The 13,527-nt window shown below is 41.3% G+C and overlaps 1 protein-coding gene and 1 non-coding gene across 2 annotated transcripts; both read left to right on the top strand.

Annotated features, from left to right (window-relative positions):
• The first annotated feature begins 248 nt into the window (after window positions 1-248).
• cdkn2aipnl (CDKN2A interacting protein N-terminal like) lies at window positions 249-6,885 on the top strand. The gene is made up of 3 exons (XM_063052683.1): window positions 249-480; window positions 2,633-2,732; window positions 6,443-6,885. The coding sequence occupies exons 1-3, from the start codon at window positions 272-274 to the stop codon at window positions 6,449-6,451; spliced, it is 318 nt and encodes a 105-aa protein (XP_062908753.1). The 5' UTR covers window positions 249-271; the 3' UTR covers window positions 6,452-6,885.
• Window positions 6,886-12,084: 5,199 nt separating this feature from the next.
• On the top strand, window positions 12,085-12,157 carry trnak-uuu (transfer RNA lysine (anticodon UUU)). The gene has a single exon. It is a non-coding gene; the product is annotated as a tRNA-Lys (tRNA).
• Window positions 12,158-13,527: the final 1,370 nt, after the last annotated feature.

The following is a 13,527-nucleotide window of genomic DNA, read 5'->3' as shown; positions in this document are numbered from 1 at the left end:
CTATGGTTCTTGTTTGTCTTTTTTTGATTAATTTCTCAGTTCGATTTGAACTACTTTTGCTTCCACTGATGCCATCTGATTTACTGCGAATCTCAAGGATTATAGCTTTCTTGCTCGTCTGCGATCGCTCCTGTAATACTCCGGGGCGCCGTCACCTCGCCAGGGGCGCTGTCCTAGACGAACGCGGACAGCACTCGCTGAGTTGAGCCGGCGCGGTGTGTGCTGGGAGCTAGCTAGCGCATGTGCCGTTGAGCACGGTTGGAATTGGAAAATGGCGGATGGGCTGGATGATTTCCTGAGGCGGAACCGGGAGATAGCGGACACGGTCGAGGGATTGCGGGGTTTGTGGGAGAACGACAAACATTGGCGGGCCCGTAAGGACTTCTTGGTCAGAAACTTGTCCGACTATGGGCAGGATCGCATGGACTACTTAATCGCACTCTCAATGGTCTGGTCTAATCACGTCTTCATGGGCTGCCGGTGAGCGACGGTTCTCGTTCCCTTTGCATCCATCGCCTCACTCAAGCCTGTCAACTTCTTTAACAGTTACAGAGTAAATAACAGGGACCTTAGGAATGTTGGTATACACAGGGTCCTTGGGCTGCAAGTCTAAAGCATCCTGAAAGTATTGACACACGTGGATCTGGCAGTGGAAAAAGTCATAAAGTATTCTTGCTTTCATCGGCCGAGACATTTGAGTATACGAGTTGGACGTCATGTTGTTACGTTGTTCGGATTACATGTGGAATACTGTTTACAATTCTGCTGGCCACAGTATGGACTGGATGTGGTAGTAGTTGAGAGAGTGTGAAGAAATCCGCAGGATGTTGCTTGGAAAATTCAGAAGTTTAAGGTGCAAAGGGACTTGGGAGTCCTTGTGCAGGATTTCCTAAAGGTTAACTTGCAGGTTGAGCCAGTGACGAGGAAGCCAAATGCGGCGTTAGTGTTCATTTTGAGAGGACAAGAATATAGAAGCAAGGATGTAATGTTGAAGCTTTATAAGGCACTGGTGAGGCCCCACAGGCTTTATAAGGCACTGGTGAGGCCCCACATGGAGTATGGTGAGCAGTTTTGGGGCCCCTTATCTAAAAAAGGATGTGCTGACATTGGAGAGAGTTCAAAGGTTCACAGAAATGATTCCAGGATTAGATGGTTTTTCATATGAAGAGTGCTTGATGGCTCTGGGCCTGTACTCACTGGAATTCAGAAGAATGCGGGGTGACTTCATTGAAATCTATCAAACATTGAAAGACCTTGATAGTGGATGTGGGGAGGTTGTTTCCTCTGGTGGGAGAGTCTTAAGAGGACACATCCTTAGAATAGAGGGGCATCTTTTTAGAACATAGATGAGGAGGAATTTATTTAGTCAGAGAATGGTGAATCTGTGGCATTAGTTGTGACAGGTGGCTGTGTCATTGGGTGTGTTTAAGGCAGAGGTTGATAGATCTTGATTAGTCAGGGCTTGAAGGGATACGGGGTGAAGGCAGGAGATTAGGGCCAAGAAGGAAATGGATCAGCCATGATAAAATGGTGGAGCAGACTCGATGGGCCAAATGGCCTAATTTGTTCCTATATCTTATGGAATGGAAGGCTGTACTTCTAAAGACAGATTGGGTGAACTTATTCTCACTGAATTATAGGAGGCTTGGAGTAACGTTACAGAGATTTACAAAATTATGAGGAGAATATTAGGATGGACAACCAGAATCTTTCTTCCAGAGTGATGGAGGCTAGAACTAGAAAGCATAGATTGAAGGTAAGAGTACTGGTAGATAATTTAAGAAATCTGAAGAGGAAGTTTTTGACACAGGATGGTGAATACCTGGAATGAGTAGCCAGAGGAGATGTTTGGATAACATTTAGATAGGAAATGATCAGAGAGTTGCAGGTAAATGGGATTGCAGCAGATGGATATCATAGTAAGCATGGATGTTTCTATGATTCTATAAAGAGCCTTCTGCTTCCCCCTCCCTCACTGTCCACAGCCAATGTTCTGCTCTACTCAATACTTCCTGTGTTCCTTCCTCATTGATATGCCCTTCAGTATGCTAGTGATTGTCCATACTTAGAATGAATAACTATTTTTGGACTCTATCTATCAATCATTTTCCTCTTGACATTAAGAGCAAGAACGCATGATAATTTGTATAGTTATCAGACCGGGCTGGGCATGGAGCTGTTGTGCAGTTTTTGACAATTCTGCTTGTTGTAAGCACAGTGTCAACATATGTTTACTGCTTTCACCATCCCCCAGGGACGTTTAGATATATAAATAGCTGAAAAATAGCTATTAAAATGTAATGCCTCCGAAAGGGGGCATCTGTCATTAAGTACTCTCATCACCAGGACATGCGGCGTTCTCATTGCTACCATTAGGGAAGAGGTACAGGAGCCCGAAGAGAGACACTAAACATTTTAGGAACAGCTTATTCCCCTCTGCCATCAGATTTTTGAACAGACAATGAACAACTCATGAACACTATCTCACTACTTTTGCTCTCTTTTGCACTACTTTATAGTTTTGTGTATTGTACTGTATTGCTGCCAAAAAAACAAATTTCACAACATATGTCAGTGATATTAAACCTGATTCTGATTTTTTTAAAAAATCTGTTTAATTTCTGTTTTTCAGTTATAATGATGAAATAATGAGGAAGATATCAGACATGGCAATTGGAGTTGAAGTTGAAGATGCACCTCAGTTCACCACTAGAGATGAGATCATGAAAGCGGTACTTTTCACTATCTTTTTTTAAGACTGGGCAATAATGAGGCATTTGGGATCATAGAAGTGTTGGCAGAGATAAGAATTAGGAAAATGAGCCCAGCAGAAAAGAGACCAGGAAGGAGAATGGAAAACTATTTAATTTTGGTTTACAAGATGGGGCAAAGGAATTATTGAGGCAATGTTCCTCCATTAAGATCTAATGTACTTTCAAATACTGTAGATAGAAAATGAGGAATGCATAGACAGGATTGAATTATTGGTGGAATTATTGAATTACTGTCCTGACGAAGGGTTCTGGCCCGAAACGTCAACTCATCGTTTCTAACTGATGCTGCCCGACCTGCTGAGTTCATCCAGCATACTGAAAGTGTTGCTTTGATCACAGCATCTGCAGATTATTTTGTGTTTATTGAATTATTGATAACAAACTGCAAAAGAACAGGAAACTCCATTTATTAGGCAGTTCTCAGAATGGAGATATCTTTATTTTTCCGAAAACAACAGGAATTCTGCAGATGCTGGAAATTCAAGCAACACACATCAAAGTTGCTGGTGAACGCAGCAGGCCAGGTAGCATCTGTAGGAAGAGGTGCAGTCGACGTTTCGGGCCGAGACCCTTCGTCAGGACTAACTGAAGGAAGAGTTAGTAAGAGATTTGAGAGGGGGAGGGGGAGATCCAAAATGATAGGAGAAGACAGGAGGGGGAGGGATGGAGCCAAGAGCTGGACAGGTGATTGGCAAAAGGGATATGAGAGGATCGTGGGACAGGAGGCCCAGGGAGAAACATAAGGGCGGGGGGGAACCCAGAGGATGGGCAACATATGTCAGTGACACACATCAAAGTTGCTGGTGAACGCAGCAGGCCAGGCAGCATCTGTAGGAAGAGGTGCAGTCGACGTTTCAGGCCGAGACCCTTCGTCAGGACTAACTGAAGGAAGAGTGAGTAAGGGATTTGAGAGGGGGAGGGGGAGATCCAAAGTGATAGGAGAAGACAGGAGGGGGAGGGATAGAGCCGAGAGCTGGACAGGTGATAGGCAAAAGGGGATACGAGAGGATCATGGGACAGGAGGTCCGGGAAGAAAGACAAGGGAGGGGGGGACCCAGAGGATGGGCAAGAGGTATATTCAGAGGGACAGAGGGAGAAAAAGGAGAGTGAGAGAAAGAATGTGTGCATAAAAATAAGTAACAGATGGGGTACGAGGGGGAGGTGGGGCCTTAGCGGAAGTTAGAGAAGTCGATGTTCATGCCATCAGGTTGGAGGCTACCCAGACGGAATATAAGGTGTTGTTCCTCCAACCTGAGTGTGGCTTCATCTTTACAGTAGAGGAGGCCATGGATAGACATGTCAGAATGGGAATAGGATGTGGAATTAAAATGTGTGGCCACTGGGAGATCCTGCTTTCTCTGGCAGACAGAGCGTAGATGTTCAGCAAAGTGGTCTCCCAGTCTGCGTTGGGTCTCGCCAATATATAAAAGGCCACATCGGGAGCTTTATTTTTCTGAGGTGGCCATTCTGGGAACCACAGAATTCTGATGCGCTGAGTTATTAGTATATCCCAAATCTTTTTCCATTTTGATCTGTCATGGACCAAAGTTTCTCTGGAGTCAGTGGGAATGTTGCATACCTATCTTTTGTAACTTTTGCTCACATCTATATATTCTGTTGCTTTAAAATAGATCACATAAGTATTGAAAAAATTAATCATAACTGTCTTAACTGAATAATCCGTCCATCACATCTATGGTACACTGATCATTTTCCCTGCTTAAGGTACAAGCCACACTACAGAAAAGATTGTCAACCAAATTGCCTACTTGAGCTAGATCTACTTGCCAGTGTTTTGCCCACATCTCTTTAAATCTTTCTTATCCATATCTGTGCTAGAATTGGTCCCATCTCTCCCACTTCCTCTGACAGCACACTCTGTGTGGCAAACCATGCTCCTCATGTCACCTTCAATTTTTTTTTTCTCTCCCTCACCTTAAATCTTTACCTTTGACTCCTCAACCCTGGGAAAAAAACGATGATCATTCACTGATTTTGGATACTTCAATAATGTGACCCCTTAACATCCTGTTTTCCAGGGAAAAAAAGTCCCTCCTTAAAAATTCAAGCTGTCTAGTTCTAGTAACATCCTTGTGAATATCTTGTGCACCCTTTCCAACTTAACATTATTCCTCTAGCTAGGTGACCAGAGCTACACAGAATACTTGCCAACATCCTGTCGAGTTGTACCATGTCCTCACTGTCCTGACAGATGAAGTCAAGCATGTCAAATGCCACCTGTACCAGCCTGTAAACCTGTGTAACCACTCTCAGAGAACTATGAGCTTGTTCCCCTAAATGTCTCCTTATGACACTGTTCAGAAACCTGCCCTGTTTAACATTCCATGCCCTCTTTGCAGGCGGCGTTCCGGGAGTCCGCAAACCCACAGTCAGCATTTTAGGAACAGATTCTTCTGCCTTCAGATTGCAGAATGGTCCGCAAACCTATGATCACTACCTTGTCTTTTGTCTTGCACTCTATTTATTTTTGTAACTTATAGTAATTTTTATGTCTTGCACTGTACTGCTGCTGCAAAACTACACATTTCACATCATATGTCAGGGATAATAAAATCTGATTCTGATCTGCAAACCTCCTAACCATGCAGAATACTGCTGGTTGCAGGCCTTTAATCTGAAAACCAGCCTTCCACCAACACCATCCTCTGACTCCTACCACCAAGTCAGCTTTATATCCAATTTTATCCATGCTGACTTTGCCAAATCAGTCCTTGTTATTCCAAATGCCGATTGATCCTGTCTTTCATAGATCCCTGCGGTAACTTTCCCATCACTGATAAGGGGCACTGGCCTGCAGATGTCTAGTTTGGCCTTGCAGCCTTAAATAAAGGCACATTAGTCAGTTTCCACACTTCTGGTGCCTCACCTATGGCTAACAATGAAACATATCTCTGTCAGCGATCATGTGTTACTGGAATTTCTAGGGCTTTACCTTGCTAGTTATATAAATACTCTTTAAAATAACGGAGTCTTCTGGTCAGATTAAGATATAAAGTTCTACATGTTCCATGAATTAAAATTATTGGTAAATACAATGAACTTCTGGTAGTAAGGTACTGAGGGATTAGAATGGTCATTTGGTACTGATCATATTTTAATATTGATTGCATCTTTGTACAGAAAATTAGGGATCAAGTATTTTGATGTAGAGGGAGGCACTTTCCATTTTGAGAAATCAAGTGGTAAGTATTTATTGTCATATAGCATGGAAGCTATCTCTTCAGCCAAATACTTTCTGAATGGAGAAAAATACTGAGCCCCATCTCAGTCTCTTAACCCTTACCTTAAAACAATGCCCTTTAATTTTAGGCATCTCTGCTAAGGGGGTGGTCTGATATCCATGCCTTTCGTCATTTTGTATACCTCGGTTAGTTTCTCCCTCACCACCACCATAATTCCTTGGACTTCTCTCCTCCAAGGTGAAAAAGTAGTCTTTCCAATCTCCTGATGGTCAAAATGATCCATTCTGGTGAATCTCCAATGCAGTAAAATCCTTTCTACAATGTAGTGATGAGCGCTACACTCAGTACATCGACAGTAGACTGACTGGTGATTTGTGATTAGGACATGGAATGATGGGATTGGATGTCTTTTTATATACATTGATTTTGTATTGGTAAATCTAAAATCTTGTTCTTCTCTTTCAGAGACATTAAAAGTGGATGCAATGTCAGATGTTTTGAAAGTTCATGTCCAAAGTTTTCCAGGAAGAAATGTGCAAATTGGAGGGCGTGAGGATGAAGACTGAGATTGAATTGGGGAAGAAAACAAAGGAACGTTAAATAAATGTGCTGAGGCTGTGTCTTCAATATGATCAAATTCATTACAGATATCCGTATCCAATGGGGAAGAAAATAACAGAAAAGAAAATGTTATGGTTCTCACAAATTGTTGTAAATGAGTATTAACCATGGAAAAATCTAGTTAGGAGAGGAAAATGGCAGTGGAAAATATATGCGGTCAATATTCTTGCTTTATTTTTATATTGGCAAAAAAATGTTTCTTTCTCAAAATGTGTCAGTAAAATTGACCGTTCTTCTCTTTTTCACCCTGTATTGAAATAAACAACTGATACTGTGATGCCATCTCATTGCTGGACGATAAACAAGAGTGTTTTTTTAAACTCCCTGGAGCAGATTACTTTTCAGTGCTGGATATAGGGAAAGGAGGAAAGAAGGAATTCTTTGTCTACCTTTGTAATAGAGATATATTTTTTTCATTATAGAGAGTCCGAAGCTTTTGTGACCACAGTACCCCATATTTATATTTTGCCCCTTGGCATAAAGAGCATACACTTTCCAGTTCTTTTCAAAGATTCATTGGATTTGTATTCCCTGTTTAGGCCCAAGCGCTTGCTGGGATACATAATGTTGATGTTGGTGGGAATAGGTGAAATTGAATGGTTAAAACCTAGCTTAAAGTAAGGAGTAATTAGGTTCCTCCTACGTTTGCTGCTCCTGTATTGCCTGAACAGTGCATTTCCTGTTTAAGGTTTTGAAAAGATAAGGTCCAAGATTATAAATTTCAGGGGCTAGTTTAGAGTTAAATCCTTTTACAAGGTGTCTTGAATTTATTCCATGATACAGCTCCTGTTGTATTTGTAGAATACAAAAAAAAATAATGGTGAACTCTGTGATTCTAATTGGTGTGCAAATGGAGGATAGAGCTTACTGGATTTTGACTCTTTAAAAAAAAAGAATGGGGGAGAACGTATGGTATACTTTACCCACTTACATTATCAGTTTTGATCTTGTATGGCTATACAATACTTAATTTGAGTAATGTTATTGGTTATTTTCGATTTTTTATACTGTTCTTGGATATTTATCTGCACAGGATTTAATATTTGTACTACTGTAAAAAGCAATAAATGGACATCTTGAACAAATTGTTTTCATGGGCTTTAGAACCTGAGGCTTCCATTAATCTTTTGATTCCAAGTCTTTGGTTATTTTAAATGTTGGTCTAAATAGAAACTTTTAGATAATAATGTGAAGTTCAATAATCAAGGACACTAATGAATTTTACTTGTGTTAGATCTCACCATCCTAGGATGCAAAATTAAGAATTTGATGCTTGGCAATATTTATTCCTCCAAAGGTGTTTGTAACTGACTTTCTGATCTGGATGATCTGAATGGCATACAGTCTTAACATCCGAATACGCTTGTATTTGCTGCTGTTGCATGATGAAAAATTTGGAAGTAGCATTCAGAAGAGAATTAAGTTATTTTTAAGTTCAATTAGGGAAAATGACCATAAGATCATACGATATAGGAGCAGAAATAGGCACTTGATGAGTCTGCTCCACCTTTTCATCAAGGCTAATGCAACTTTTCCCTCAGCCTCAATTTCCTGGCTGTTCCCTGTACCCCTTCAAACCCTGAAGAAGAAGAAAGCCCTTAACTCCGAGTGGAGTCCATCATAACAGCGTTTTTTAGCAGGCTTTCTTATTTTTACGAGACCGAGTTACTAGCTCGACACTCAACCCAGCATGGATGGAAAGCGTGCAAGGGAGCTGGCTGGATTTGAACTGGGGAGCCTTTGCTCTGAAGTCCGGCGCTGATGCCACCATGCCACCAACTGGCCCTTTAAACCCTGACCAATCAAGAATCTATCAACTTCCGCCTTACAAACCCCATTTCCGGAAAAGTTGGGATATTTTCCAAAATGCAATAAAAACAAAAACCTGTGATATGTTAATTCACGTGAACCTTTATTTAACTGACAAAAGTACAAAGAAAAGATTTTCAGTGGTTTTACTGACAACTTAATTGTATTTTGTAAACATACACAAGTTTAGAATTTGATGGCTGCAACACACTCAACCAAAGTTGGGACAGAGTTAAAATAAGATTGAAAAGTGCACAGAATATTCAAGTAACACCGGTTCGGAAGACTCTACATTAAGCAGGCTAATTGGTAGCAGGTGAGGTATCATGACTGGGTATAAAAGTAGCGTCCATCAAAGGCTCAGTTTTTGCAAGCAAGGATTGGTCGTGGCTCACCCCTTTGTGCCAAAATTCGTGAGAGCATTGGTAGTTCAAAAGGAACATTTCTCAATGCAAGATTGCAGAGAATTGGAAAACCATTGTCACTCAACACAGTCTGTCGCTGCATCGAGAAATGCAATTTGAAACTGTGCTACGCAAGGAGGAAGCCATACATCAACCCTATGCAGAAACGCTGGCGAGTTCTCTGGACCCGAGCTCATCTCAGATGGACCGAAGGACTGTGGAACCGTGTGCTGTGGTCAGATGAGTCCACATTTCAGCTAGTTTTCGGAAAAAACGGGCGTCGAGTTCTCTGTGCCAAAGATGAAAACGACCGTCCAGATTGTTATCAGCGAAAGGTGCAAAAGCCAAGCATGTGTGATGGTATGGGAGTGTATCAGTGCCCAGGGCATGGCTGAGTTGCATGTATGTGAAGGTACCATTGACTCTGAGGCGTATACTAGGATTTTAGAGAGACATATGTTGCCATCAAGGCGACGTCTCTTCCCGGGACGTCCATGCTTACTTCAGCAGGACAATGCCAGACCACATTCTGCACGGGCTACAACAGCGTGGCTTTGTAGACACAGAGTGTGTGTGCTTGACTGGCCTGCTGCCAGTCCAGATCTATCTCCTATTGAAAATGTATGGCGCATCATGAAGAGCAGAATCAGACAACGGAGACCACGGACTGTTGAGCAGCTTAAGTCTTATATCAAGCAAGAATGGACAAAATTTCCAATTGCAAATCTACTACAATTAGTATCCTCAGTTCCAAAACGATTAAAAAGTGTTATTAAAAGGAAAGGTGATGTAACACAATGGTAAACATGCCTCTGTCCCAACTTTTGTTGAGTGTGTTGCAGCCATCAAATTCTAAATTCATGTATGTTTACAAAATACAATTAAGTTGGTCAGTAAAACTATTGAAAATCATTTCTTTGTACTTTTGTCAGTTAAATAAAAGTTCACGTGAATTAACATATCACAGATTTTTGTTTTTATTGTATTTTGGAAAATATCCCAACTTTTCTGGAAATGGGCTTTGTACATAAAGACTTAGCCTCCACAGCTGTGGCAAAACTCTTTATGTGACTAGCCATTCAATTCTGGAATCATTTTTGTGAACCTCCTTTGAACCCTCTACAATTCCAGCACATCCTTTCTAAGATAAGGGGCCCAAAATTGCTCACAATACTCCAAGCAAGGCCTCACCAGTGTTTTATAAAGTCTCAATATTACATCCTTGCTGTTATATTCTAGTCCTCTTGAAATGAATGCGAACATTTCATTTGCCTTCCTCAACACAGACTCAACCAGCAAATTAACCTTTAGGGGATCCTGCACAAGGACTCCCAAGTCTCTTTACACCTCAGTTTTTTGTATTTTTTCTCCATTTAGAAAATAGTCAACACTTCCATTTCTTCTACCAAAATGCATGACCATAAGCTTCCCAACACTGTATTCCATCTGCCATTCTCCTAATCTGTCTGTCCTTCTGTAGCCTCTTTACTTCCTCAAAACTACCTGCCCCTCCACCTATCTTCATATCGTCTGCAAACTTTGCAACAAAGAAATCAATTTCATCATCCAAATCATTGACACATTACGTAAAAAGAATTGGTCCCAGCACAGACCCCTGCAGAACTCTGCTAGTCACCAGCAGGAGCCAGAAACAGCTCCCTTTATTAACACTCTTTGCCTCCTGCTAATCACCCACTGCTTTATTCAGGCTAGAATCTTTCCTGTAATACCATGGGCTCGTAGTTTGTTAAGCAGCCTCATGGGTAGTGCCTTGTCAAAAGCCTTTTGAAAATCAAAGTACACGACATCAACCAATTCTCCTTTGTCTAACTTGCCTGTTATTTCTTCAAAGAATTCCAACAAATGTCAAGCAAGATTTTCCCTTGAGGAAACCATGTTGACTAGGTCTATTTTATCATGTGCTTCCAAGTACCCTGAGACCCCATCCTTGATAATTGACTCCAACATCTTTCCAACCACTGAGGTCAGATTAACAGGCCTATAGTTTCCTTTCTTCTGCCTTTCTTCCTCCTTGAAGAATGGAGTGACATTTGCAAATTTCCATTCTTCCAGAACCATGCCAGAATTCAGTGATTCTTGAAAGATCATTACTAATGCCTCCGCGATCTCTTCAGCCACTTCTTTCAGAACTCAGGTGTACACTATGTAGACCAGGTGACTTAACTACCTTCAGACCTTTCAGTTTTTTAAGAACCTCTCTAGTTATGGTAACTTCACACACTTCATGCCCCCGACACCTGGAACTTCCACCATACTGCTCATGTCTTTCACAGTGAAGACTGATGCAAAATACTTATTCAGTTTGTCCGTTATTTCATTGACCCCCATCACTAACTCTTCAGCATTGTTTTTCCGTGGTCCGATATCCATTCTCACGTCTCTTTTACACTTTATGTATCTGAAGAAACTTTTGGTATCCCCTTTAATGTTATTGGTTAGCTTACTTTCATACTCCATCTTTATATTAATGATTTTTTAGTTGCCTTCTGTTGGTTTTTAAAAGCATCTCAATCCTCTAAATTCCCAATAATTTTTGCTCTGTTATATTCCCCTCTTTGGCTTTTATGTTGGCTTTGACTTCTCTTGTTAGCCACAGTTGTGTCATCCTGCCTTTAGAATAATTCTTCCTCTTTGTGATGTACATATCCTGTGCCTTCCAAATTGCTTCCAGAAATTCCAGTCATTGCTGCGTTGGCGTCATCTCCGCCAGTGTTCTTTTCCAGTCAATTCTGGCCAACTCCTCTCTCATGCCTCTGTAATTCCCTTTACTCCACTGTAATACTGATACATCTGACTTTAGCTTCTCCTTCCCAAATTTCAGGGTGTATTTGATCACCTTATGATCACATGCCCCTAAGGGCTCTCTAATCAATTCTGTTTCATTGTACAGCACCTAATCCAGAATAGTTGATTCTCAAATGGGCTCAATCACAAGCTGCTCTAAAAAAGCTATCTTGTAGGCACACTAGAAATTTCCCTTCCTGTAATCCAGCACCAACCTGATTTTCCCAATCTACCTGCATATTGAAGTCTTCCATGACTATTGTAACATTGCCCTTTTGGCCGGCGTTTTCTATTTCCTGTTGTAATTTCTAGGCCACAGACTACTGTTTGGGGTCTGCATACAATTGACATCGGTCTTTTTACCCCTGCAGTTCCTTAGCTCAATGCACAATGATTCAACACCTTCTGATCCTATGTCTTACTAACGATTTTATTTTATTTTTTACCAACAGAGCAATACAGAGCAGAGCCCGGATAGCTCAGTTGGTAGAGCATCAGACTTTTAATCTGAGGGTCCAGGGTTCAAGTCCCTGTTCGGGCGCTGACTTTATTAACTGCGCTCCATTGGCTTTGTATCTGTACTCGGCACAATGACAATAAAGTTGAATCTAATCCAATATCCCCCACCCCTGCCTTCCCGCTTATCCTTTCCTTACAATTTGTATCCTTGGACATTAAGCTCCCAGCTATCATCTTTCAGCCATAGTTCAGTGATGTCTACAACATCATACCTGCCAATCTGCAACGGTGCTGCAAGTTCACCTACCTTGTTATGTATACTGCATGCATTCAGATACAAAACCTTCAGTCCTGTATTCACCTCTTTCAATTTTGTCCACCTTTTACATTGCAACTCATCCTGCTGATTTCAGTTTTGCCCTATCAACAGCCCCTCCTCACTACACATTGCCTCTGTTTGTAAAGCAGCTACCTCATCTTCAGCTATCCGCCTTTCCTACGATAGTTCTTGTTTGTATTCAAATATAGACAACTCAGGACACTAGTTGCACCATGCTCAACCTCTTGATTCCTAACTGTGGGGTCTTATCAGCATCTTCCTCCACAACCTCTCAACTAACCATACTGGAACTTTAGTTTCCATCTCCCTGCAACTCTAGTTAAAACCTCACAATGCAGCATCAACAAACCTTCCCACTAGGATATTAGTCCCTCTCCAGTCTGGTGCAACCAATCTCTTCTGTACAGGTCCCACCTTCCCTGGAAGAGAGCCCAGTGATCCAAAAATCTTAAGCCCTTCCTCCTTCACCAGCTCCTTAGCCACATATTAACCTGTATCATCTTCCTCATTCTGGCTCACTAGCACATTGCATGGGTAGCTGTCACCCAGTTTCATGTGCCCTGCACCTTGGGTGTAACTACCTCTCTATATGTCCTAACCATCACCCCTTCAGCTTCCTGAATGACATTGTAAACTATGTTAGGCCAATTGATAATTTTAAATTAGAAAGTGGTACACTTTCTTAACCAAAGATCTTTTATTCTTGTGTGGAATACGAAAATTGTTAGGAAAACAGATAATTAGTTCAAGGTTTAGGTATTCCATTGTTTTCCTGATTAGGGTTTTAGTTAAGCTTTGATAAAATAATTTACTGTGATTGTTCAAGCTGCCTTCTTGAAGTGGTGTTGCCCTTGTGGTAAAGTAAGAAAGCTCTTATGTTTTGACCCAGTGATGAATTCACTCTGGTGTGTGAAATGGAGATAAAAGTAGAACTGATGGCATTCCTATGCACCAGGCATCTGTGTCGGGGATATCCTGAAAGCTGCTGGCAATTGAAGACTTGTCAAGTTGTAGTGCATTTTATGTATATTAACCTCAAGACATTGATGATAGGAAATAAAAGCTTAGCGTAATGAATGAATTGATCGGGAAATCTGATTACACTGAGCATC

Source organism: Mobula hypostoma, chromosome 7 (genome assembly GCF_963921235.1).
Source record: "Mobula hypostoma chromosome 7, sMobHyp1.1, whole genome shotgun sequence".
NCBI lineage: Eukaryota > Metazoa > Chordata > Chondrichthyes > Myliobatiformes > Myliobatidae > Mobula > Mobula hypostoma.
Note: the sequence above shows the minus strand (reverse complement) of the source record. Positions and strands in the feature narration are given on the sequence as shown.

Excerpts from the sequence above, each read along its gene's own strand:
- cdkn2aipnl (XM_063052683.1), top strand. The coding sequence starts at position 272 with ATGGCGGATGGGCTGGATGATTTCCTGAGGCGGAACCGGGAGATAGCG. Across the intron at positions 481-2,632 it reads CACGTCTTCATGGGCTGCCG|TTATAATGATGAAATAATGA; the intron begins GTGAGCGACGGT and ends TCTGTTTTTCAG.